Here is a 27,132-nt window from a genome sequence, read left to right on the forward strand (position 1 = left end):
ATGGAAGGCCAGAGATTGTCATCCTATGGAAAACGCTTCGGCTTGCAAACCACCTCAGTCCATCATGCCCTGAGGTTCTCGCCTGGCCGCAGGTACCTGCCTTCAAGTCCCTCCACCCGATTCTCTGTCACCAAGCTGAAAACTTCCAGTCTCAGTTTTCGTGCTGGCCCCAAGTTGTCCTCAGACAAGGTGGATTTTTCCTTGGCTGATGCCCTCAACACTGAATTCAAGGAGACCCGCACCAATGAGAAAGTAGAGATGATGGAGCTCAATGACCGCTTTGCCAGTTACATTGAGAAGGTCCGCTTCCTAGAGCAGCAGAACAAAGTTCTGGTGGCTGAGCTCAACCAAATACGAGACAAGGAACCCACCAAATTGGCTGATATCTACCAGGAGGAGATGAGGGAGCTACGCCATCAAGTAGACCAGCTGACCAACTCCAAGGCCCGGCTGGAGATTGAGAGAGACAACCTGCTGGAGGACCTCAACAGTCTCCGGCAAAAGTAAGAGAACTCCATTACTTACCTTCAAGTTTTGACAAGGCAGAGATGTAGCAGGGAAACAATGTATGGAAATTGACAGAATTGAGAGACAGATTTGGAAGAGGTCTTATTTAGGGCCTTGTCTTTATATATTGTGCACACTGAAGATCTTACTGATTACTAAGAGTTCCCCAGCAAGTCATATTGGAGAGGGGGAGTGTATATGTCTTCCCTTGGAGTATGCAGCTTGGCTTTGTTGTTTGAGTCATCTAGATGCAACTCCCCCTCTCCAATATGACCTGCTGGAGGACCTCAACAGTCTCCGGCAAAAGTAAGAGAACTCCATTACTTACCTTCAAGTTTTGACAAGGCAGAGATGTAGCAGGGAAACAATGTATGGAAATTGACAGAATTGAGAGACAGATTTGGAAGAGGTCTTATTTAGGGCCTTGTCTTTATATATTGTGCACACTGAAGATCTTACTGATTACTAAGAGTTCCCCAGCAAGTCATATTGGAGAGGGGGAGTGTATATGTCTTCCCTTGGAGTATGCAGCTTGGCTTTGTTGTTTGAGTCATCTAGATGCAAAATCTGAGACCCATGGATTACCGGTGTGTCCACCCCCAAAATCCAGTGTGAAGATCTCCAAGACCACCAGTATCTGCCAACAGCAATGAAGAGCTGTATAGGTGGATTGCTATGGGCACCTTATCCCAGAGCATCATAGACAGCAATGCTCAAAGGCCCTTATTTGCTTCTTAGGATGCCCTGGAAGGTTTAATGCAGGAACTGTAAAGCCTATTCCTAGAGCATTTGTTCCTTCTAGGTGGTCTCCTAAGTTAGTGTGGTCAGGAACTTCAGCCCCAGATCTCACCTTCACCTGTTGCCAATTGGATTACAGGGAATTGGATTACAGGGACACCTGCGTAAGAGGTAGCACAGTTAACTAATGCTATTGCATTTTAGCCTGGGTTTCTCCCTGCAGGAAGTATAACTAATTGCTCTGCCCAGATAATTTATCAGATCATTTATTGTATGTGTATTTAGGCAAGTAAATCTCTGTGTGTGAGAGAGGGAGAGGGGGAGGGGGAGGGGGAGGGGGAGGGGGAGGGGGATTCTTGTATGTGAGTGTGTGGATGGGTCTGTGTATGCATCTATGTGGCCCCTGCAACCCCAGCAAATACCCAATCTAGTCTAGACTGAAAAAGTTTTGCAGACCTGATCTAGGGAGTACCCTGTGAAGCATACTTGGAAGAAACCCCTCTATGCTAAAAAACTAAAATAAAAATAAAACACATAAAAGACAGTCAGGCAAGCAAACAAAACCTGTGTCAGCTGTGTATGTACACTGCCATCAGGCTGCCTTGGCGCTTCTCTGCACACTTGTGATCCCTCGCACGCACAAGCTGTCAGGGCCTTTTCACAACATCATTCTCCTCCAGGGCTCTCCTGAGTTTTCCAGTCTTTTTCATAGGTTTTATTTAGAACAAGGAAAATCTGATGTTAAATTTTAAATCACGACAAAGTGGAACAAAAGCAACATTAGGAAAACTGCCATGACAATCTGCCACACTACAGTTATACCGTATTGCCACCTTGTGGTTGGTTGATAGAATATATACACCTGGGTTGCAATTAATGTAAGTTCAAATAATGCAATGTTTGATTTATTGTGAATTGTGCAACAGTACCACATCACGTTTAATGCAAACCAAAATTCACTTAATGCCAGGCTAGCACACGTGTGGTTTAGGTTACCAGGTTACTGTTAGGGTTTCAGGCACTGCTACTTCAGTCGGCACTTATTTATCTTCACATGTGCATTTGCTGCTGCTTGCTGTAATATACATCAGTTTTCATTATTTGTTTCAAGTGTTTTAAGAAGTGCTCTTAACAAAATGGATAAAAGGAATATTCCTTCAAATAAAAACACTGCAAGTGTAAAAAGAAGAGGCTCATTATTATTTTAGGGCAAAATTTGATGCGATTGAACAACATGGATACAGTCATAGCAACTCTAAAAGAAAATGAGGTGTTGGAATGCCTGAATCTATGGTATGGGATATTATAAATCATGTAGGGGAAATAAAAGAAAAAGGTAAGGTTGGCTCAGCTTTTTGCAGTTTGCAAATATTTTCAAGGGTGATAGAAACAGAGCTGGAACCTTTGAGCTGGAGCTAATTACCATATAACTTTGAATAATGCAACTACTTCATGGGGTTCTTTATCTGCACTTATTGAGATCAAGCTGTGATGAAAAGGCAGAGAAATACTATCTCCTGGAAAAGGCGCCTTATGAAGGCTGTGATGTACAAAGCAATAGGTAAAACTTTCATTGGTTAAATCATGAAATCATTGACATATAACCAGGCCTGAGAAAAACCCTCTTTTCTAGAAATCAGCATGTGTGCATTCTTGAAATGTAGCTGACACTAACCAGGCACCAGTCCAGAGAAAGCTAGTTGGCACTTCACAGGTAACAGATAACACCAGCGCAAAGGGCAATTCACACTAGCCCACCCCATCCTCCTCCTCCTCTGTGTAATAGCACCCCATCCTCCCCTGTCCTTTGGAGCATCTTCTTTGGTATGCAAGTGGGAAAGATCATGGCATTGCAACGTTTTATCTCTGTAGCCTGTTAGAAAGTGTTAACTGTATTATGTGTAACCCTCTAATGATCAATGTATAAAAGGGCCAATGGAGGACTGCTCAGGTGTGCCATCTGGAATGATTAGTTGGTAGCCAAATCTTTGGTAATAAATCTTTTAAAAGAAAACCTTCCCCTGTTATGTATTTTGGGCATATGCACACCAGGGCATGGGCCTTTTGGTCAACAGTTGCATTTTTCCTCCACAACTAAAACGGGAAATGCAGCCTCTGTACAACAACACATTAAACCCCTCATGTAGAGAAGCCCTTGGGACCCTAGTAACGTGAGGGCAGAGAGCTGGCACATGTGCTTGGTAGCTTCATTGGCCAATAGGATGAAGGAAAGCGAGTGGCCCCCACCAACATTTCTTCAGACTAGGGCTAAAGGGGCAATGACAGTGGGATCCCTAATAGCTTAACAGATCCCTTGGGTTGAGGAAAGGACTCTTTTGCAGCTTGAGAAGGGGAAGGTACCAGCAGTTCCTCCCTGCATGACACCCACAAACAATCAGGTTGTCTTGACAACTGTTTAGAACCTACTTGTTTACCTGGCCTTCTCAAAGTCACCAGCTTGACTTAACACTGTGCTTTCATAATTATGCATTATTATTGTTATCATTATTACATTACATCATATCTCACCATTTTTCTCTTGTGAGGAATCCAAGGCAACTGGAAGTGCTTGCTTCTGGTGAGCTGAGGATTGCATGAGGCCCCAGTGCCACAAATTGCCCACCACTGCTCTGCCACACTCAAGTTTGTGAAACCCTGCAATATTTTGTATAGCTCCTTATGAATTCCTTCTGATTGCAAACTTGATGGCCTTTGCCATGAAATGGAGCTAGTCACCTACAACAGCCTGGGGATTACCCTAGATTTGAAGGTCTATGCATATATGCAGCAACAACAAAACTTTTGCAAAAAGAAAAGAAAAGAAAAGAAAAGAAAAGAAAAGAAAAGAAAAGAAAAGAGGAGGAAACATCCCCTCCATTTTTTATATGTTGCTGAAAAGTCTAGTGCATTCCTAAAGCCTTCCCACAGGAACTGAAGGTCAAAAACAGTTTGATGCATTCTAGACGGAGATATCCTTCCACATGCCCCCCATATCTCCCCTCCACACTGTATTGCTCAGCTTTTCCCCACCACCCCTTCCCTGCAAGCTTCCCCCCACCATGGTTGCCCTGTGGAGGGGCTTTGACCTTGGCATATTTTTCTTTGGTCCTGGTCCCTTGTGGAAGTGAAGAACTGATAATTCAATAAGGCTGCCTGACTCTTCCATCTCTTGCTCTTTCTCATTTAAGGTTACAGGATGAGATTAACCTGCGCCTTGAAGCTGAAAACAATTTGTCTTCCTACCGACAGGTGAGGTGGCAAGATGACAAATTCTATGTTTGAGTTATGGAAGAGGGATGCAAGAAATCTTTATAACTGGCTGGGGTGGTGATCTGGCTATAGCGCTTGTGGTCCCTACGTGAGGACCCTGAGCAAGTATAGGCTGGACAATTCATAACACATGCCAGAATTTTCTTTTACACAGCAAACATCTATGTTTTTCTTCCTCTCTGTTAAAGGAGCTGAACGGTGATTGCTTTCACCTGAATAAAGCAAGGCACTGTCCAGCAAGCCAGGGTGCACATCAGGAACTCTGGATCTCTGGCTGCTGGGTTGCTTCCACACTCATTGTTTAAGTCTAGAGCATTTTCACAGATCATTCTGCATCCAAATGATGTCATTGCTGTTCTGATATTATCCATGAACTTTCAGACTTGAATTGTGATGGGTGTTTTGTTAGCTTCAAAAAACCCCTGCAGCAGACTGAAACTTTCCAATTCTATTGTCCCTTAATTAGTGGCCTCCTTCTTGCTCCTTTCTTTTAAAGCAGTTAATGAGTTTCTTTCTCTTGCCTTTCTCTAGGATTCCTGATGTTCCTTCAGCCAATCAGTCCTATAGGGTAGGAATAGGAAAGGAATACTAATTACTAGTTTCCTCTTTGCAGTCAGAATTTTTTTTACCCTTTAAATAAATGAGGACCATTTTGTAACTGCAGTCATTAATAGAATTAAAACAAAAATAACGACACTTCTACTTGCAAAGGAGAGCCCAGTAAATCAGTCCCTAAAGAGGAACTATTTAACAGTTGTTTGGAAATACTGCAGCTTCCACAAATACAGAAAGCAATAAATAACCTTAAAAGAAAGGAACAAGGAGGAAGCTTCTAATTAATTGGACACACAGAGAGAAGTGAGACCTTTGCTGAATAGACCAAATTCCTGTGTAAATGTATAGTATAGTAAGGTGTGGCCATGGAACTAATATCAGTGGGTGAGGCTGCACCCCCTCATCTGCTTCCCAGCCACAGGACTCGGTGGGTCATCATCCTGGCTCCTGGGCTGGAGAGAAAGCTTTGCTGTACCTGGGATTTTCCATTTTCAGAAAACCCTACACCCAGTAAAGCCAAGCTAGATGAGTGAGTCCCCTTCGCTTCTTGCCCACCCAGCCTCCTTCTCCTGTGGGGAAAGTTGAACCAGCTGCATCCCTTTATCCTTCCTTCAGGTCAATGAAGCTGATTTTGAAGGGAGCTCAGTGGCTTCTGCCCACCCCACTACCTTCTGCTAGGCAGGACAGTCAAAGGAGGAAAGTCAAGCTGGACAAGTCGCCTTTGCAACTATGGGACAGGGAAAGCAGAATCCCCAACTGTTATCTCTGATCTGCATTTGGAGACAAGAGAGACAGTTCCTCTCCCTTCTGCCTCCTGTTCCTGGGGCGGACAGGAAATATAGAAGGGGAGAAGTGTGTTTCTCGAGGGTCCAGGTTTGTACTACATGATAGATTTCCCAAGGAGAAATAATGGTTTCTTTTACATTAACATTGGCCGTGTTTGCACATTGCATCAATCTACTCTGGCAATAAGTGGGTTGATTGTTCTGTGCCCATGGGAGGTTGTTAGACTCTTCTCTTCCTTCCCCCTTGATCCTCCTCTGACTATCTCAGGTGACATTATGGCAGGATAAATTCATCCCCACTGTAATTATGAGCTGTTTTTGGCTCACCCTCACCTTTTTCTCCTTCACTTTTTTCCATCAGAGGTTGTGATCTCTGCCATGAAAGCCCACTTTTGTGATCTCTGTTTTGACAACTGACAGTGCCTACAAATACTCGAGTGGCATCTTCCACAGAGCTGTCCATGGTTGGAAAACATTTTTTATTATTTTTTGAGGTGGAGACCCCATAGTGTACAATTCAGGCAGTCCCCGGGTTACAAGTGAGTTCTGTTCCTGAGAAAATGGAAAATCATCTATTTGTATGTAAGTTGGATCATGTATAGTTGGCCCTCCATATTCACAGGGGTTAGGAGTACAGGACCCAGTGAAAGTAGAAAAAACAAGTGTATCTCTGCCCTCCCACCCCACCCAAACTGCTTGCAGCAAGGAGATGTCAGAGAGATTTTCCCTTCCGAATGGGTCGGGCAAGAAGGCATGCTTTGGAGTCATCCCTATCTACCCTGTCACTTCATCTCTATCCATGGTGATGCTTTGGAGGCCCTCCCCTTTGCTTCATCCCCCTCTGTGGTGATGATAATTTACTGCAGTATATATTTTTAAAATTAATAGGCTTGTTCATAAGTATGAGTGGATCATAATTCAGATGTTTGTTACTCAGGGACTGCCCGTATTTGCACACATTTAAAAATATACTTTCCTTGTTTTGCAGGGGCACATTTACACTCACAGACAGGTCTGAAAACTGGCCTTTAATTGCATTAATGCATGTGTTCTTTTGAGAGAAAAAAAACATTGGGAGTCCTGTTTAAAAAAAAACATTTTAAGCTAGGCTACCAAAGTATCAGTTCCTTTTAAAAGTGGGTGGCTATATTTTATCATGTCCCCAAGCATTTAGAGTTCTGGAAACAGATGGAAAAGTAAGAGTATCCTTAGGAGAGTCAAGTCCAAGAAGAAAGGAAAGGAAAGGAAAGGAAAGGAAAGGAAAGGAAAGGAAAGGAAAGGGCAATGCCACCACCAAGAAATTTGCTAAGAAAGGCTGCCATTTGCAAGTGGCCAGGGCAAGACTGATAATAGGGGCAAGGGGGTATTTGCAGCTCCTGCCAGTTGGCTCACTAGTGTGCATGATGGGCCCAATTGCCCAGGTTTGGAAAAAATGATAGTCCATTGTGGGTACAACAAGCCCTATAACAAGCCAAGAGTTGTCAGGGTGGCTTGTTGCCCATGAACGTGGCTCCGTGTGGGAAATGTTCTAGGCTTGCATTATAGGACAACACACCATGGCTTGTCACTCACAATGGATTGCCATGTTGTGAGAAACCAGTGGCGGCATAGAAATGTTATAATAATAATAATAATAATAATAAATAATAATAATAATAAACATATTGTCTCTCATAAAATCTTGCTGCTTTTCATAGTTAACTTTTAAGCAGGCTTTGCTGCTTTATTTTAATTTCAAGCTTATGACTTAGTCTTATGGCTGAGCAAAATGTGAAAAGGCATACTTCAAATAACCACAGGAATGCATCTATGTTATGTAACTGGGGGAAATGCAATCTCATTGCCTAGGGCCCGTCTCCTCTGCCCCCAGTACACATCTGATGCTGCCTGCACTCCTGCAGTTTGATCATATGTGTCCTCAAGAGCCAGATGATTCCATAAGGGATGGTAATAAATATAGATCCCCATTCATAGAATTATACAGATAAAATATAACTATTCATGCAGTTAGCCAGGGAGTGAACACAAATATTCTTGATAAAGCTATATTGCTTTGCATTGTTGTTTGTAAGCTACTTGGAAATGTTTGATGGAAAGGTGGGACATAAATATTATAAATAAAGTAAGACATAGGTAACATCTTTTTCCAGAGGCATACAGGCATGAAGGATAGTTTGATTTAGAATATGTAATTAATACTGGGATTCGTTTTTTTACAGAGACTCTGGTCCTTAAAAAATTTACTGGCAAGCAAAAGTTCTGCAAGTACAGCTTTTATGTTTCATGGACCCTCCACATTAGGAAATAAACTACATGCTGAATTTCTGCTCTTCATATAACTGAGGTTCTACAGCAAAACAAACAAAACAAAAACAAAAATGTAGTCAGTCACTTCCAGAAACGCTTGAGTCTCTTGATTTTCATATTTTAAAAAATGTAGTAGACTGAGTATGGGGGCTTTTCTATACAAAGCATTTATTGTGCACTCATTTACAATAAATATTTTTTTTTACATTTTGTACTACCCAATAGTTAAAACTCTCTAGGCAGTTTACAGCAGTTAAATCCATAGAATACAGTATAAAAATGTAAACATTCATAAATTCAGTATGAAAATAATAACCAAATAAAACCAGGGCACAGTGCAAAGATTCCTTACGCATGGCTGTTTACTGGTTCTTTAGCTGATGTGACCTTCCAGTTTCCCTTCTATGTCTAAGCACTTTTGGTGAGTTCTTTAGAACAGGGCAAAGGCAGTATTTAATTCTAAAAGTGAAAGAAAGCGTGATGTTCTCTTGTGTATCCCACTGTATTACACCTCCACCTGGAAGTGATGTCCTGGAAAAGCAGGAAAGGAAACATAGCCAAAGTGTCTATCCCTCTGTCAAGACATCATCACTATCCATATGGGAGGGGAGGGGGGTTAGAAGACACAGATCACATGTCATGATGAGGCCAAAGCAGGCTGAAAGGCACTCATTTTCCCTCTCATATTGCAGTTGCTCTGTTTCTACAGGATGTCGATGATGCTGCATTAGCCCGAATAGACCTGGAACGCAAAGTCGAATCACTGCAGGAGGAGATCAACTTCCTAAAAAAGGTCCATGATGAGGTACAGAATCCATTGCAAAAGAGAGGACTTTCTGCAAGTGCTGGATGAATGCACGTTGACTCTGCTGTTCCCTCCTCTTGCGGGGGAGGCAAAGGATGAGAGAAAGCTCACCTGTCAAGAAGCTGACTAGAAGACTAGCAGGCAGTCCATGGGGCTGTCTGGGGTGGCGATCCAGTCCCCAGAGCAATGATGGTTACCCGGTCCTACTAAGGAACCAACTCCTCCCCTAAATGTCTGGTTATAATTGTGCGATGTGATTCATTGGACTCACCCTCAACTTAGGGCCGCTCTTGTAGCCTTATAATATCCCTGCAATGTATATGAAACTAATGATCTTTTCTTAGTTGGCTTGGGTGGGCTCTCTCTTGAAACACATCTTACAGAGTACCTTAAATAAAGACGTAAAGTAAGGATGCATCCGGGAAAGTACAGTTCTTCCTTCTTCTGAATGTTCAACTGCCTGTTACTTGAGCATCCTCTGAGATCCACTCCTGACATTTCAGCAGCCAATGAGGGGACAAGATGTCTCTAAAAAGAACCTTTGACACTAGAAGGGTGTGGAGCAAAACGCTTGTGTTGCACACAGAAGGGAGATGACTTTAGCTTTGCATTCATTGTTGTCCAGGGAGCTGTGAGTTTGACAGGAAAACATTCAGTCATGCTGCCGCCACTGGCATCCTCCCTGCTGTCTGTCCTGATATTTATGTGAACTAGGTCTGCTGAGTTTCTGTTCTTGGACAGAGAGAGGTCTTCAGCCCGATTTTGGGAGCCCTGCTCTTATGCCTCTTCTGTCCCCTCAGGAGTTGCGGGAGCTGCAGCAGCAGCTGCAGCAGCAGCAAGTCCACATCGAAATGGACCTGGCCAAGCCAGACTTGACATCTGCCCTGCGCGAGATTCGCATCCAGTACGAGTCTATGGCCTCAAACAACATGCAGGAGACTGAGGAATGGTACAAGTCTAAGGTACATTGCCAGCACGAGGGGTGCCGGATAGATAAGGGAATGCAAGAAGACTGCAGAATCCCCATCCAGTGCAGCCTGGCTGATATTAGACTGAATGAGACTGCCAGTTAAACAGGGCCAGCTCTGGAGAGATACAGGGCAGCGAAGGACACCCTGCACTGCAGCTGCAGAGTACAGTGGCCACTGGCAGCCCTCATTTCAATAATGGAAGCTCCAGCTGTGCATCACTCTGGTCTTCTCCTTTGCTGTGTGCAGGATTCCTTTAGGAGGAGGTGAGGGAGTGCCCCACTCCCCACTCAGCCAGCAGGAACTTGGGGAGGGTGTACGGCTGTTTGATCATGATCCTGAGGATCAGGACAGGACTGTACATTTCTGAGGCTCAGGTGCTCCTGGCCAGTTACATCTGACAGGACAGCAACCCCCACCCCCCCCACAAATACACAGACACACACACAATTTGCATTCTATACCCGTATTGTTTATAGCATGATCAGCATCTGGCCAGAGAGCAGCAGAACACTTATGATAACAAACACCTTTTCCATGTGCTACTTCCCATTTGGATGTTGACTTTGGTGGAGAAGCCAAAGACTCTCTTCAGGCATAATTGTAGGGTTGATATCCTTTATACACACAAACTTGGAGACTTCTGCAAAATCCTGTCCCTTGCCAAGCTTTTCTGGCAGGGTGGGAGGAGGAAAGAGGTGATCTCGCCTCCCTTTCCCCCTTTCAGTTCCTTTCTGGGCCTCTGAGCCCCTCTAGCTCACTTACCAGCCATTGGGCAGGGGCAGGCAATAGAGAGGCTACTAGATTCTGCAGATCTTTCCCCCTCTCTTCTCTGGCCTGTTGGACCTCTCTGAGGCCATCCAAAATCAATACTGTAATCTTGCAAAGCATCCAGGGCACTTCTTTCCTGTGACGTCTGCAAGGGGGTGGGAACAGATGCCTGATATTCCTCTCCCAAGATCATAGCAGGGGGAATGTGAAATATCCTTTGCTCCCTGAGACCTTTTGCAAGGACCATAGGATCCTGCCCGTAACATGTGACGGTTCAGACACAGTTGGCCATTGTGTAGTAGGGGAAGGATTTGAAGATCAAAATGGATAATTTCCAGACATGCTTAAACCCATCTGCCTCTTTTTTATATATAAGTTAGGCTCAACTTGTAAAGCCAAGAAGTTCTGTTTCATAGTTTGCAGACCTAACTGATGCAGCAGCACGAAATGTTGAAGCTTTGCGCCTAGCCAAGCAAGAAGCCAATGAGTACCGCCGGCAACTGCAGACCATCACCTGTGACTTGGAGTCCCTGAAAGGATCGGTAGGTGGAGTGCTTGGGGCTTCATTGCATGTCGCTTCTGTGGTCAGGATGTAACTGCAGTACGGTGGAGGGAAACTGGCCATTCCAATGGAACATATGGACCCCCCACTACTGGCGAAACCAACTGCCATTTGGCCTGGCCCTTCCCTTCCTACAGCTGCTCCCAGCAATGGCCATTCCACCTGGCTACAGCAGGGGGAGTGGCAAGACAGCGAGGGCTCTTCCAATGGCTGGGCCAGGACCATCTGCCATCAGCTCTTCCTCTTCCAAAACTATCACCTAAAGTCACCATTCTACCTGGTCATTAAATGCAATAGTAGAAAAGCGTGTTCTGGTACCGAAATTTGGAGGTTTCCCTTTCCCTTTTGTATGGCTTTTCTTAAGTTGCAAACCATTCATGCCATATTGTGTTCTGTATTCTAGCTTACACATAAGTAATCCTACAGAATTGTCAGAAACCTTCTAATCTAAAAAAATCCCCCAAATGCACCCTTATGAGGCTTTGGCGAATGGGGCGGCATAAAAATGTTTTAATAAAAATAAATAAAAATAAATGTTTTTTTTCTACATTCCAAAACATTCCCAGGGCCTAAAATGCCCTTCAAATCTCCTTAAACATATTCCTATGGGATATTTATGCACTCCAAACAGTAGCCCAAATAAAGGAACAAAAAGAAGCTTTAATACAGGTCATTCTCTTTCGAAAGCTAAGATTGTTATCTAAAATCTTCAGCAAAAGAATTAAAATTCATTAAAGGAAAGCTTTTCTATGTTTTTTGAAAATTAGTAGGCCAAACTATTGTTATACAGAGAAAAGGTAAATGGGTCAAGCATTGTTATACAGATTTTACTGTTATGCATAGCCTCAGGAGGGCTTCCATTACCTGTACTTGCTGAAAGCCTTTCTTATGAAATTTAAACCTATGGCAAGATGCAGGGGAGATTCAGCCAGAATAAAGGGCTTTTGTATGCAGTATTTTTCTTGCTTGAGGTGCTTTTGTCTGGGGTAACAAAATGACCCTAAATGTGATTAATGCTAGTTTTTTGTTTGACACAGGGTGAAAGTTAAACCATGGATGGACAACATGCATTCCTTGTCCTGCCTCTCATTGCCCCTCCAAAAACATCAGGAAAGAAAGAAAAAGTGTCCATAAAATACCCACATTTAGTTTGTTTACTATAGCCACTCTGGACTATCAAATGGTTTAACTTTAGCTTCAAAATGAGCTAAAGTTAACTTCTATAGTGCTCTGTGATTGGCAGTTTTCAGGGATGGGGATTATTTCTTTTGGGCCCACTGTGGAAGAACATTTATTCTGGGCACTTGTGAAAGTTCCCCTACCCTACCTCTATTTAAATTGTAAAATGCTCTGAGTAATTTGGCAGAAAGATAGTATATGAGTAGCGAGTATCTAAGTAAAGTCAACAAGATCTATGTTTCCAGATTGCATGTCACTTGCACCCTCCAAGGCTTCTTGTTGCTGACATTGCTGGTGGCATCAGCAACCCTGGGCTCCATATGCAGGCAGATGGCATTTCTTCCCCTATGCATGTTAGTGACAGGTCACTGCCTTGATATATTCATCGGCAACTCTTCTATTTTCCTCGCTACAGAATGAATCCCTGGAGAGGCAGCTGAGGGAGCTGGAAGACCGCTATGCCCTTGAGACTGCCAGCTACCAGGACACAGTGATTCGGCTGGAGGAAGACACCCAAAGCCTCAAGCAGGAGATGGCTCATCACCTCCAGGAATACCAGGACCTCCTCAATGTCAAATTGGCATTGGACATTGAGATTGCCACCTACCGCAAACTGCTGGAAGGGGAAGAAAGCAGGTGAGACCCACAGACTCCTTCCACATCCCATCTCTGTTAGTCTGGGGTTTTTGCTTCTTTTACTTGACCTTCTCTGACTTTACTGGCCTGTCCAAAACAAAACCTAGAATGAATGACTGAAAGGAGCTGGGGAGGGAGAAAGAATGCAGGGCCTGCTTCCAAGACAAGCCCTCTTTATCTCCTTTGCTTGTCTCTCTGCAGGATCACCATCCCAGTGCAAACCTTCTCCAACCTTCAGATCCGAGGTGAGGAACCCATTCTCTTAAGCTTGCTGTCACCATGTGGACATACACACACGGGACAGCATGGTATTGTAAACAGTAAGTGCTTTGCTTTGTGGTGATGGGGCACTCCAGAGAATAGGCACGTGGCACTGAAGACCCTATTCTGAGCCTTATTTGACCCAATGAACCCATTTACTTGGAAATGTTTATGCCCTGCCTTTCAATTGAGAATGTCTGAAGTGGCTAGCAGTTAAAATAACTATGATAATATTGAGCACTAAGAAGCATAAGTGTAACCGGAATCAGAGATTTAAATTTTTCATGCTATATGGAGTACCATTAGCATTAAAAAAAATCAAGTTTAAAACAAGATCTTAACAATGCACCAGAAAGACATAGAAAGGAATCAGGATGTGGCCACACATAAGGGCTTCTCCCTGAGCCCATCCAGACACACACCAGGCATTGGTGGGACACACACAGCAGAGCCTTTCTTGATCAACTGAATGAGCAGGAATGCTCATATGGGAGAATCTTTCAGAGAACCTGGACCCAAACCCTTTAAGGCTTTAAGGATCACAATCAGGTCTTTGAATTGGGCCCTTGGGGTCTTGTTACTAGCAACAGGCTCATCGTGGCAGTGAAAGCCATGAAATTTTGAGAAATCTCCAGTAACAGGAACTCTTCGCAGAAGTTTGTCCCCTAGAACTACAAGCCTTGGGAATTCCAACATCATCCCTTAAGATTTCATGCAGGAAGATTGTTGGGCAGCAAGGAAGATAGCAAGACAGCAAACCCCCTATTCTGTCCCAGGAGTCCTACATCAGAAAAACAATGTTATGGATACAGAATTCCCAAGGAGCTCTGTGTACTTCCATTCAAAGTTGATACATACATCCAGGATTAAATCTGGATGAGAGATGTCTTCCTAGCAACCAGAGATCCATTGGTTGAGAGATTATTTGGAAGGCAGGGTGGCCAAGTTGCAGCAAAGTGCCTTCCCCCACAATGGTCAGACTAAGACCATCATCTTTTCCTGTCCTCTAACCATTCATTCATTTGCCCTGTTCCTTCAATACCTCTCAAAACATTTGATGCCACCCTCTCTTACAGTCAGCTTCAAATCTTTTGTAAAATAAAAGTTTCACTCAGCAGAAAGGTAAAAGCACTCAGTTTTAAAATTACGTTAAATACAAACTTACCATACCATAACCAGCCTGAAAATTATAGACTGGGAGTCATCAAAAATTTCCAATAACATAACAGGCAAAATACTATTCAGTTACACTCTATAACTACTGGATGGCACAGAGGACTTGTTTGCACATCACAACAGTCTACCATGGTACTTCTGCAGAAGATCCATGGTGTGTCCAATGGTTAATTGGCCTCACGGTGTGTTCCTTGTCCCCTCCCTCCCCATTTAGCTCTTGGTCCTCCTACAGATATCCCAGAGGGCCTTGTGGCAGAGTCAACTTCTCTCCCCCTTTTTGCTCTGACTGCAAGCTTTTTTGTCCCTTTAACATCTTTTCTATTCCTTTCTTTTCTTTTTTTCTAAAAAATCAAAATTATTTTGACAGCTACTGTCAGCACTTGTGGGATGTCAGTGGTTGGAAAATAATTTTGTTTTAGATTGGGGGAGGTTATTTTTTATTTTTTCCCTTTGCAGAACTGCACAGGTGTGCAGTTCTAAGAGTCCAGCAGTGGGAAAGCCTCAGACAATTTACGTGTCCCGGGCATAACTGCTATCCTAGCACAGCAGGTACCAAACCTGGAAAATGACCCAAAGAGCCTTTTCCCCCTTTAGTTTCACACTTGACAGCTGTTAAAAGTTGAGCTGTAAAGAGCAAGGATATATTTTATATATTTATTTAGACAACTTATATGCCGCCCCATCGCATGAGCCTCAGGGAGGCTTACAATCATTAAAATCCTGTATAAAATGCAAAAAAATCATCAAATAAATAAAATACATAAAATAAAATAGTGGAAACAGCCTGGGTGAATCCAATGGATCTTCTCAATTCAGCCTGGTAGATTCCATTCTTCAACCCCATGCTGGCACTGACCTGAACCAGCTTCCATTTTTAAAATGAGCAGCAATCAGCATTCTTTAAGGGCAGGGAACTGTGTGCAAAATCCAAGCCTCCACTCTGCAATTTGCATAAATTGTACAAATTTTTATAGATTGCAGAAAAGAAGCATGAATTTTTCGCAGATCTAAAATTAACCATCACAAAACTCAGGGTGGCCAAGGTAGATTGTGTATACATGCTGCGAGAAAAGGATGCTGCTATACTTTGCCTGCTATATGCCAAAACAACAACTACTGCCATTTGAATTTAATGAATCAGCACCAATTCATACAAATAGCACTAGACACACAGCTTTTGAATTAAAATTCATGTGAATATTTTGGCAGTTGGATCAGACATGTGTAAAAAAGTCTCTTGAACTCAAATAGGATTTTTTTTTCCCAGTGGTGAACATCCTAGCCTAGGGAAAGATCAGGTGCATGTAATCTTTGCTTGTGAAAAGTGACAGTGGGTTTACAGACCCTTTAGTGCAAGATCTTTTTCTCTCCTCTTGTCTCATCTCATCTCGTCTTATCTTGTCTCATCTCATCTCATTTGCACTGGAGTGTCCTGAAGGTGATCTGACATTTCCAGTTGTTCCTGAGACTCTAGGTGCTCCAGAACATGGAAAAGTGTGAATCAACCCCTTTTCTTAAAAAAAAAGAAAGAGGTTCTTGACTACATATGACCCTGTGGGAAAAACATGGGGCGGGGGGTAAAGTATGAGGACTCCCCACAAAAAAACCCCAAAGGAATTTGCTGCAAAAGAGGGGATCACTCTCCCCTTTCACCAGCAAAGATCACTCACAGTTTTGCTTTCTCTTCAGAGTTCATCTTTTGGCAGCTGCCAAGAGAAAGTGAAAAATAAACCCCTTCGCAGCCTGTCTGGGTCAATGCCCACGCATGCATGCTGCCCTTTGACAGCAAACGCCCCTCAGGACGCCCCTCAGTTTGTTTAAAAGGGATAACTAACCAGTGAAAGTCCATTCTTGGAGACTGCCAGAAGCAATCTGGGGAGGGGAGGACAGTGGGAGGAAGCTACAGTGAGCACAAAAAGGCTTGCGATTGTGATGAGCCGAAGAAGATGGGTCCTGCTGTGGAGTTGCTGGGGATAGCTAAGAGAGGACTAAGGGGGAAGGGGGAAGGGGTAACCCCCAGTGAGCCCAATCATCTGCTGGGCACCCTGTGAGTTGTTTCATGAACAACCTACACTGCACAGCTTATTCTCAGGAGAGCTGTCATGATGCATGGATGTTTCCAATGGCATTCCCACTCAGGGTGGTTTACCTTGTGAGACCCCTGCTGAAATTTGATAATGTTCTGCCTTTTGTCTATAACCAAAGTAATAATTAGCATGTGTTTGTTGTGCCTTTATTTAATGTGTTTATACCTCACCATAGGTAAAATACCAATAGAACAGACAAGAATTAGCAAGACTAGTCATTGCATTAGGTTAGGATTAGGGCAGTGGACACCTCCAACAACTGATGTTGGGTGCCATGAAAAGGCAGACAATTTTATTTATTTATTTATTTATTAAAACATTTTTATGCCGCCCTATTCGCCGAAGCCTCGGGGCAGCTTACAACAATAAATTAAAATAACATTTTAAAATATATACATTAAAACAAAATACAAATATACAATATAAAACAAGCCGCCCTGGCCAGATAAAATTCAATAGTATTAACATTTAAAATGCTGCTTAAATAAAAAGGTCTTCACCTGGCGCCAGAAAACAAATAACGATGGTGCCAGGCGGACCTCTCTGGGGAGCGCATTCCATAGATTGGGTGCCCCTGCAGAGAAAGCCCTCCTCTGAGTACCTATCCTCCTAATTTCCTTCACGGAGAAGGGCCTCTCCCGCTGATCTCAGGGGGCGGGCGGGCATATATGGACGTAAGCGCTCCTTCAGGTAGCCAGGACCCAAGCCGTTTAGGCTTTATAAGTGATCACCAACACCTTGAATTGGGCCCAGACTTCAATGGGAAGCCAGTGAAGCTGACAGAGGACTGGAATCATGTGAGCATAATGCCCAGTCCCCGTCAACAGCCTGGCAGCTCTATTCTGAACCAATTGAAGTATCCGAACTGTCTTCAAGGGTAGCCCCACGTAGAGCGCGTTGCAGAAGTCAAGTCGGGAAGTCACCAATGCGTGTGTCACTGTCGCCAGGCAGTCGTACTCCAGGTAGGGGCGCAGCTGATGGATCAGCCGAAGCTGAAGGAAGGCGCTCCTCACCACCGCTGTCACCTGAGCTTCCAGTGAAAGCTCTGGGTCGAGGAGCACTCCCAAGCTGTGGACCTTGTCCCTAAGAGGGAGTGCAACCCCATTCAGGACTAGGTTCAATTCACCCTCACCAAAGCTCGTTCCGCCAACCAACAGGGCCTCCGGCTTGTCTGGATTGAGCTTCAGTTTATTGGCCCTCATCCAGCCCATTACCTTGGCCAAGCACCGGTTCAGCACAGCCACTGCCTCACCTGGATTGGTGGAAAACGAGAGGTAGAGCTGGGTATTATCAGCATACTGATGATTCCACAGCCCACACCTCCTGATGACCTCTCCCAGCGGTTTCATGTAGATGTTAAACAGCAAAAGGGACAAAATGGACCCCTGCGGTACTCCATGGCATAGCTGCCATGGCGCAGAGCCATAGTCCCCCAGCACCACCTTCTGGAAACAGTCATTGAGATAAGAGCGGAACCACTGCAGAGCAGTGCCTCCGACCCCCCACTCCCGCTAGCCTATCCAGAAGGATACCATGGTCGATCTACTGAGAGGTCCAGGAGAACCAACAGGGACGCACTCCCCCTGTCCTTCTCCCTGCACAGGTCATCATACAGGGCGACCAAGGCAGATTCAGTACCGTACCCAGGCCTGAAGCCGGACTGAAATGGGTCCAGATAATCAGTTTCATCCAAGAGTGCTTGGAGTTGTCCCACCACCACCCGCTCCAACACCTTGCCCAAAAACAGGATGTTGGCCACTGGTCTATAATTACTGGCCATTTCTGGATCCAGTGATGCTTTCTTCAAGACCGGTCAGACTACTGCCTCCTTTAAAGAGGCAGGTACCCAACCCTCCCTCAGAGAAGCGTTAACCACTTCCACGATCCAGATCCCAATCCCGTGCTTGGCGTTATTTATTAACCGAGACGGGCAAGGGTCCAATAGGCAAGTGGTGGGATGTACTCGTCCAAGCACCTTGTCCACATCATCAGGCCGCAATAACTGAAATTCATCCATTAATTTTGGACCAGGCGGCGGCATTGGTATCTCCCCAGAAACCTCTGAGTCACTAGTAGAGTCTAGCTCGTGACGAATCTGAGCAATTTTCTCCCTGAAATGCTTGGCAAAGTCGTCACAGCGGGCCTTCAAGGGTGAAACCAGATCTTTCTTGGGGCCAGGATAAACCAGGCCATGCACCACTCGAAAAAGCTCCGCCAGACGGCATTTTGAGGAGGCAATGGAGATGGAGAAGAATTCCTTTTTTGCCACCCTCACTGCCACAGCATAGGCCCGATAATGGGCTCTCAAGTGTGTTCGGTCAGATTCATCCCGTGATTTCCTCCACCTACGCTCTAGCCATCTCCCAGCCTGCTTCATCGCCCGCAATTCAGGTGTATACCAAGGGGAAGAGTGGGCTCTGCCTGGCGGGAGAGGACGCTTAGGAGCGATCGTGTCAACAGCCCTGGTCATCTCCCCATTCCACAGTTCGACCAGGGCCTTGACAGGAGCACCAGTCTTGTCAGCCGGAAACTCCCCCAGGGCCTTCAGGAATCCATCCGGATCCATTCAGCTCCGAGGGCAGACCCACACAATCGGGTCCGCACAGTTACAGAGGGAGAGGTCACTCTCGAGCTCAAACCTCACCAGGAAGTGATCTGACCATGACAGGGGTGTCAGTCATAAATTCTTCACCCTCAGACCACCCTCTTCCTGCCTCGTCGAGAAAACCAGGTCCAGGGTGTGTCCACGTTCATGGGTCGGGCTGGTGACATGTTGAGACAGCCCCATGGCCGTCATGGAGGCCATGAAGTCCTGAGTCGCCCCGGTCAGACCAGTCTCGGCATGGAGATTGAAGTCCCCCAGGACCAACATCCTGGGGGTCCTCAACACCAGGTCCGAGACGATCTCTGTCGGCTCAGGCAGGGAGACAGTTGGGCAGAAGGGTGCACAGTACACCAACAGAATCCCCAATCTGTCTCGGTCGCTCATCACCAAGTAGAGACACTCCAGCCCTGGCCTCGAAGGGACCGAAAGTCCCGTGAGGGAGATGGAGGCTCGGTAAACCAAAGCGACCCCCCCCTCCCCTCCAGGCGTGGACCGTGCTGAACCAAATACCTGGGCAGGCACATTTGAGAGAGGGCGACATCCCCCCCCTCCTGCCCAGGTCTCCGTTATGCAAGCCAGGTCGGCCCCCTCATCCATAATCAAGTCATGGATGAGAGAAGATTTATTGTGGACCGACCTGGCATTAAGCAGCAGCACTGTCAGGCCCAAGGGGCGGTTGACAAGACTACCTGGCACCCTCTGGCTGGGGGCAGAACCAGAACGAGAGACAGGTGTCAGCCATCTGTCCCTCCTTCTTCTACTCAGACACGTAAAGCCCCCACCTCTGTAACACCCATTGCCCATGACCATGCCAATGGGGGCGCCCCCGCGCTCCCCAGGAAACTCAAGCATCGGCATGGCCAGGGATGACTCCATAAAACAAATTAAAATACAATAAAAACTTTAAAACAATCAAAAACTCCCCCTTATTACCCCCCCCAAACAAAATTAAAAAACCCCCCCCCCACCAACCCATTCCCCCCCCAGCCCAGCCCCGCACAGCCACAAACGGCCACAAACGGTGGCACCGCCCTTCGGCTGCCGGCCCGCGCGCCCCGCCCCGATTGGCGTCGCTCTCACCGTTGCCGGCGGGGGGGGAGCAGGGGGGGCGCGGGAACCCTCCCGGCACCAAGATGGCGGCGCCCTCCTCTGCGCCGGCGGCAGCGGCAAGCCTGGCATGGCCCCGGCATCCTCCGTGCCCGGGGTGACCCAGCGGTGGCCGTGGGAGCGGCGTCAGCTGGCCCCCGGCCCGGTGGTGCCCTTAGGTCCGGCGGCGGCGGCAGCATGGCGCGGCAGGTGTTCGGGGGGGGGAGGAGGGAGTTCCATCTTAAGATGGCTCTGGTTCTTTAGGATGGGTGAAAAGATTCATAGGCTTCCCTCTTTCTGCAGCTGTTTCATATGTCAACCTGCTCTTAATTCTCTGGGGCTTAGTAAGTCTCATAGGAAATCAACCTCAAGCCTTCCAGAGCAACCAGATGTTAGTCGCATCCGACATGCCTGTAGCACTTGGGGAGTTGCTCAAAGTGCTTCATACTGATACCAGATTCATTCTCAGGAATCCTTACAATGATCATGGAAGACAAGTCAGGATATCAGGATATCCTCGTATTGCACACAGTGGACTGACAGCAGGGTGACTTGCTTACACCGGGGCTGATCACAGAATAGTAGAGTTGGAGGAGGTCAAGAAGGCCATTGGCTCCAACCCCCTGCTCAGTGCAGGACTGCAGGTTAAACCATCCCTTCTAGATCATATTCTTCAGGTGCAATTCTATACACCACCGCTTGGCCAAAAGGACCACCCAGTACAGTGGAACTTGATTCCAAGTAGAATTGCCCTGCTGGTCACTCACTCTTTTCCACCTGCTGTTTTTAAACTCGTTGCACTTTATTCCACTTTACTGCTTTTTTGGAAGTGACATGTTGCCACATGAGAAGCTACTTAAAATATTCCTACATGAAACCTCACCTTTTGACTCCTTAAATAAGATTCATCTGTGTGGCATTTGCACATGCTCTGTGTTACAGAGACATTTGTCAGTCAAGATGCTACTATTCAAAAACAGTTGTGTCTAGTGATGCCTCCCTGTTAACTAGCTGAGTTTTCCCCTTCCCTTCACCCTGGGGGTACAGCTCCATCAGGGTACAGAAGGGAGTTTAGTTCAGCCATCTCTAGTCCTCCCATCCAAAGGCCTTCGGCATCTTCCTCTGTTGCTTTTTCTCATGGTCTCATGGCTTTCCTGAACACCCATCGCAGACCCCTAGTGGTTCCTAGATCACAGTTGAATCATTGCTACGCTATGACAATGACCAGGCTGTTCTTCCCTTTCCGCCAGAAACCAGCCTGGACACAAAGTCTGTTTCTGAGGCCCTTCTGAAGAGGAGCATTGTGGTCAAAACAGTGGAAACAAGAGATGGAGAGGTATGCTAATGCTACCCATGCATCTGAAGCCTTCTGATTTCTCATTGAAAGGGAGATGCAACATCTATGTTAGACTAGGTAGGGGAGTCTCAGGGTCCTTTCCACTTAATCCTCACTAGCAGAGGTGGGCTTAAAGGGCTCTGAATTTTACGGAATGGTTTTGCCAAGATGTAGTTGAAAACTTTAAAAGCCCCTTTCCTTTCAAGAGAAAGAAGTCAATTAAGTGTTTTATTAACACTTCCTAACTACATTAGTAGATGACAATACATCCAGAAATGCATTCAGTTACACTAAAATTCCTCTTAAAATCCACATTATTCCAAGTGCTTTTTCTCTGTGGCTGAGTACAAGCTAACCTGAAGCTGGAGTGGAGAAGGCAGGTACTCACCATGATGGCAGCCTTGGCACAATGAGACCTTGTTTTCCAACAAGTTTCTGGTGGAGCTCTTTGCCAGACAGAAGGCATTGCACCCATTTCAGCATTTTTCATCCCCTCCTACTAGATGAAGCATCATACCTCCATTTTGCCCTGCCCAGGCTGTTTAAGCAGCCATTGCCATCAGGCACAGGAGGCTTCCTTTGTATGTTGTTGTTAGTCGCAAAGTCATGTCCGACCCATTGCGACCCCATGGACAACATTCCTCCAGGCCTTCCTGTCCTCTGCCATCCCCCAGAGTCCAATTAAGCTCATGCCGACTGCTTCAGTGACTCCATCTAGCCACCTCATCCTCTGCCATCCCCTTCTTCTTTTGCCATCTATTGTTCCCAACATTAGGCTTTTCTCCAGGAAGTTCTTCCTTCTCATTAGGTGGCCAAAGTATTTGAGTTTCATCTTCAGGATCTGGCCTTCTGAAGAGCAGTCAGGGTTGATCTCCTCTAGGACTGACCGTTTTGATCGCCTTGCAGTCCAAGGGACTCGCAGGAATCTCCTCCAGCACCACAATTCAAAGGCCTCAATCCTTTGGCGCTCAGCCTTCCTTATGGTGCAGTTTTCACAGCCATACATTGCAACTGGGAAAACCATAGCCTTGACTATACGCACTTTTGTTGGCAGGGTGATGTCTATGCTTTTTAGTATGCTGTCTAGATTTGCCATAGCTTTCCTCCCCAGGAGCAAGCGTCTTTTAATTTCTTGACTGCAATCCCCGTCTGTGGTGAAATTGGACCCCAGGAAAATAAAATCTGTCATTACCTCCATTACTTTCCCATCTATTTGCCAGGAAGTAAGAGAACCGGATGCCATGATCTTAGTTTTCTTGATGTTGAGTTTCAAGCCAACTTTTGCACTTTCCTCCTTCACCCGCATCAAGAGGCTCTTTAGCTCCTCTTCACTTTCTGCCATGAGAGTGGTATCATCTGCATATCTGAGGTTGATGATATTTCTCCCAGCAATCTTAATTCCAACTGATGATTCATCCAGCCCCACCTTTCTCATGATGAGCTCTGCATATAAGTTAAATAGGCAGGGCGATAGTATACAGCCTTGCCGAAATCCTTTCTCAATTTTGAACCAATCAGTGGTTCCGTGCCTAGTTCTCACTGTTGCTTCTTGACCCGCATATAGGTTTCTCAAGAGACAAATAAGATGGTCTTGTACTCCCATCTCTTTAAGAACTTGCCACAATTTGTTGTGATCCACACAATCAAGGGCTTTAGCATAGTCAATGAAGCAGAAGTAGATGTTTTTCTGGAACTCCCTAGCCTTCTCCATGATCCAGCGTATGTTGGCAATTTGAACTCTAGTTCCTCTTCCTCTTCAAAATTCTGCCTGTATTCCTGGTAGTTCTTGGTCCACATACTGCTGGAGCCTAGCTTGTAGGATTTTGAGCATAACTTTGCTAGCTTGTGAAATGAGTGCAATGATGCGGTAGTTTGTACATTGTTTGGCATTGTTCTTCTTTGGGATTGGAATGTAAACTGATCTTTTCCAAACCTGTGGCCACTGTTGAGTTTTCCAAATTTGCTGGCATATTGAGTGTAGCACTTTTACTGCATCGTCTTTTAAGATTTTGAATAGCTCAGCTGGAATACTGTCACCTTCACTAGCTTTGTTGTTGCTCAGACTTCCTAAGGCCCATTTGACTTCACATTCCAGGATGTCTGGCTCCAGGTCGGTCACCACCCCACCGTGGTTATCAGGGACGTTAAGCTCTTTCTTGTATAGTTCTTCTGTGTAATCTTGCCATCTCTTCTTAATCTTTTCTGCCTCTGTCAGGTCCCTGCCATTTTGGTCCTTTATCATGCCCATCTTTGCATGAAATGTTCCCTTCATATCTCCAATTTTCTTGAAGAGATCTCTGGTCCTCCCTATTCTATTGTTTTCTTCTATTTATTTGCACTGTTCATTTAAGAAGGCATTCTTATCTCTTCCAGCTATTCTCTGGAATTCTGCATTCAATTGGGTGTATCTTTCTCTTTCTCCCTTGCCTTTCACTTCCCTTCTTTCCTCTGCTATTTGTAAAGCTTCCTCAGACAGCCATTTTGCTTTCTTCATTTCTTTTTCTTTGGGATGGTTTTAGTTGCTACCTCTTGTACAATGTTGCGAACCTCCACCCATAGTTCCTCAGGCACTCTGTCTATCAGATTTAATTCCTTAAATCTATTTGTCACCTCTACTGTATATTCATCAGGGATATGATTTAGGTCATACCTGAGTGGCCTAGTGCTTTTCCCTACTTTCTTCAATTTAAGCGTAAATTTTGCAACGAGAAGCTCATGATCTGAGCCACAGTCAGCTCCTGGTCTAGTTTTTACTGACTGTATAGAGCTTCTCCATCTTTGGCTGCAGAGCACATAGTCAATCTGATTTCTGTGTTGACCGTCTGGTGATGTCCATGTGTAGAGTCGTCTCTTGGGTTGTTGGAAAAGAGTGTTTGCTATGACCATCGTATTCTCTTGACAAAATTCTACCAGCCTGTGCCCTGCTTCATTTTGTACACCAAGGCCAAACTTGCCTGTTATTCCGGTTATCTTTTGGCTTCCTACTTTAGCATTCCAATCCCCCAGGATGATAAGGACATCATTTTTTGGTGTTAATTCTAGAAGGTGTTGTAGCCTTCATAGAACTGGTCAACTTCAGCCCCTTCCGCACCAGTGGTTGGGGCATAGACTTGGACTATTGTGATGTTGAATGGTTTTCCTTGGGTTCGATCTGAGATCATTCTGACATTTTGGAGATTGTATCCCAGTACTGCTTTTCCTACTCTTTTATTGACTATGAAGGCTACTCTATTTCTTCTAAGGGATTCTTGCCCGCAGTAGTATCCCTGATGGTCATCTGATTTAAATTCCCCCATTCCTGTCCATTTTAGTTCTCTGATTCCTAAGATGTCGATGTTCAGTCTTATCATCTCTTGTTTGACCACATCCAGCTTGCCTTGATTCATGGATCTTACATTCCAGGTTATCTGGGTGAAGAATCCACTTGAAGTCCTGTCCCAGTGACTTTTCGAGAAGCCCTAAGGAAAGAAATTCCTTGGTTTCCTTAGTTATTTTGTCCATTACTGAACTGTTTTTCTTCCTCTTTGTGGTTCTATTCTTTTTGCATCTTATCTTGACATCAGTAGGTGACAGATTAGATTAGATCCCTTTGTTTACCAAGTTCCTTTGTAAAATGGCGGCATAACATACATTTTGTTTAGGGCGTGTACCCGCTTTCTTCATAATGTCTTCTAGAAACTTGATCATCCCAATGGCCTTCTTCTGTATCATTTTTCAATCTTCCAGCATTTGCCTTTAACTGTAATACTCAGAACCCCAAACGAGTTATCACTGCCACTGAGTAAAATATATTACAACTATCTATACTTTGGATTGGAGGGTGCATTTTATATGCTACCACCCAGGAATGCTTTGGCCTTTGAGTCCAGCATGGATGTTCCAGTTGGTTATCTGCTAGTCTCTCTCCATTTTGCTCAGATGTGCTGCTCTTTAGCCAATAGTCTATTTCTTGCCCTTCGGCATTGGACTTGTCCTTTTTCTTGTGTGTAGCACACACAGGCTTTCATTTTGCTGCTCTCCTCGCATGGCTGTAGATGATAGAAATGCTACTGAGATTTATAGCTTTGGCACAGGCTTTTGAGCAATATAAAGTAACTTTTCTTTCAGAACTGGTATGTAAGACTGGAAAATAGATGAAGGAAAACAGTTGGAGCAGTGTTGTTGGCAAGTCTCACTTCTGAGTTTCTGCTGAATTAGAGTAGCTGCATGACTCAGATCAAAAGTCTTGCGAGCTAATCCTGGAAGGAAATATTTGACTGAGTTGATCAGCAGAAAAGAACAACAAACTCCAAAGTGTCAAGCCATAACCTTTCACTGCACACAGAATACACATATGAGTGATAGTCAAATGGGATGATCTAACAGTAATTGGTATTTACACAGGGCTTTAGAGTATTCAAAATGCTTCACATAATCTTGTAATCCTTACAGCAACTCCATAAAATAAGCTAGTGTTATCACCCCCATATTGTATGTGGGACCTGGAATCTGAGAGGTGGCCTCAGGCAAGCCAGTGGAGGTTCAGTTAGAGGATTTAGGCAAGCAAGTTCATAGGTGATTCACTGATATGAAGTGCAAGGGTGGTGGAAGGGTCCTGTTTTGTGGCTTATGCAAATCCAATATGCATTTACCTGTGAGTAAACTCCACTGACTGGGGCTTAACTTTGAGCGGACAGGATAGGATTTCACTGTCATAGCTAAAATTTCTCTTTTGCATGGGATTTAAATCTTTCTGTGCCTTGCTAATACATTTCAAGTTCTGTCCTCAAGGTTTATTTACATCCAGAAAAACAAACCACGTCAAGCTAAATAGACACAATAAAATAGAACCATCTTCATTGCTTACTTTTCAATCAAATTTCATACTCATTTGCCCAAAACTCTGGTGAAAACTGAGTTTCCATTTCTAGCTCTCATGTTGCTATCTATATTGCTCAGGGGTGGGCAACTTTTTATATCCATGGGCATACCTGGAAATTTGGGGAACTGTTGCAAGTACAGCCATAAAATAGCTTCCCTGAGTGGACATGGCTAATCACAAAGGACAAGCCACTTGCCTGGAGACATTCATGAGAGGTGAGGAAGGTAAGAGCTAGAGGTTCCCAGTTCTCTTTGAAGTAATCCCAGCTGCCAGTAAGAATACATAAAAATATTTTAAGATAAAAATTGGAAGGACTAGGAACTCTTGGTGGGCACCAGAGAAGGTATCAGGGGGCATATTGATGCCTGTGGACACAGCATGGTTTCCATCACTTGGGTTTTTCAGTAAAGCAACAGTAACCAAAAATATTCAGAAAGGAGAGTACAGGTTGTTAAATAAAAGTGAATGAGAAGATCCTGCCCTTAAAGCTGGCCTATTAAAAAAAACAAAAACACCTCATTCTGTGGCAGCTAAAACGGGGGATAATAACTGAACAAGGCAAGTAACTTTCCCATTGTTTTCTTCACTCTGGCAGGTGATCAAGGAGTCCACCCAGGAGCACAAGGAAGCGGTGTGA

At 44.9% G+C, this 27,132-nt stretch overlaps 1 protein-coding gene across 1 annotated transcript; it reads left to right on the forward strand.

Moving 5' to 3' along the window:
* LOC123017382 (glial fibrillary acidic protein) lies at window positions 1-27,132 on the forward strand. Its single transcript, XM_044418700.1, has 9 exons — window positions 1-503; window positions 4,434-4,494; window positions 8,872-8,967; window positions 9,768-9,929; window positions 11,123-11,248; window positions 12,863-13,083; window positions 13,285-13,328; window positions 21,549-21,634; window positions 27,091-27,132. Exons 1-9 carry the CDS (start codon window positions 1-3, stop codon window positions 27,130-27,132), a joined length of 1,341 nt encoding a protein of 446 aa, XP_044274635.1.

Source organism: Varanus komodoensis, unplaced genomic scaffold, assembly GCF_004798865.1.
Source record: "Varanus komodoensis strain SLA01 unplaced genomic scaffold, ASM479886v1 scaffold92, whole genome shotgun sequence".
In the NCBI taxonomy this organism is placed as follows: domain Eukaryota; kingdom Metazoa; phylum Chordata; class Lepidosauria; order Squamata; family Varanidae; genus Varanus; species Varanus komodoensis.

Coding starts and splice junctions, on each gene's coding strand:
- LOC123017382 (XM_044418700.1), top strand. CDS start 1: ATGGAAGGCCAGAGATTGTCATCCTATGGAAAACGCTTCGGCTTGCAA. Junction 9,930..11,122: donor AGGAATGGTACAAGTCTAAG/GTACATTGCCAG, acceptor TCTGTTTCATAG/TTTGCAGACCTAACTGATGC. Junction 21,635..27,090: donor TGGAAACAAGAGATGGAGAG/GTATGCTAATGC, acceptor TCACTCTGGCAG/GTGATCAAGGAGTCCACCCA.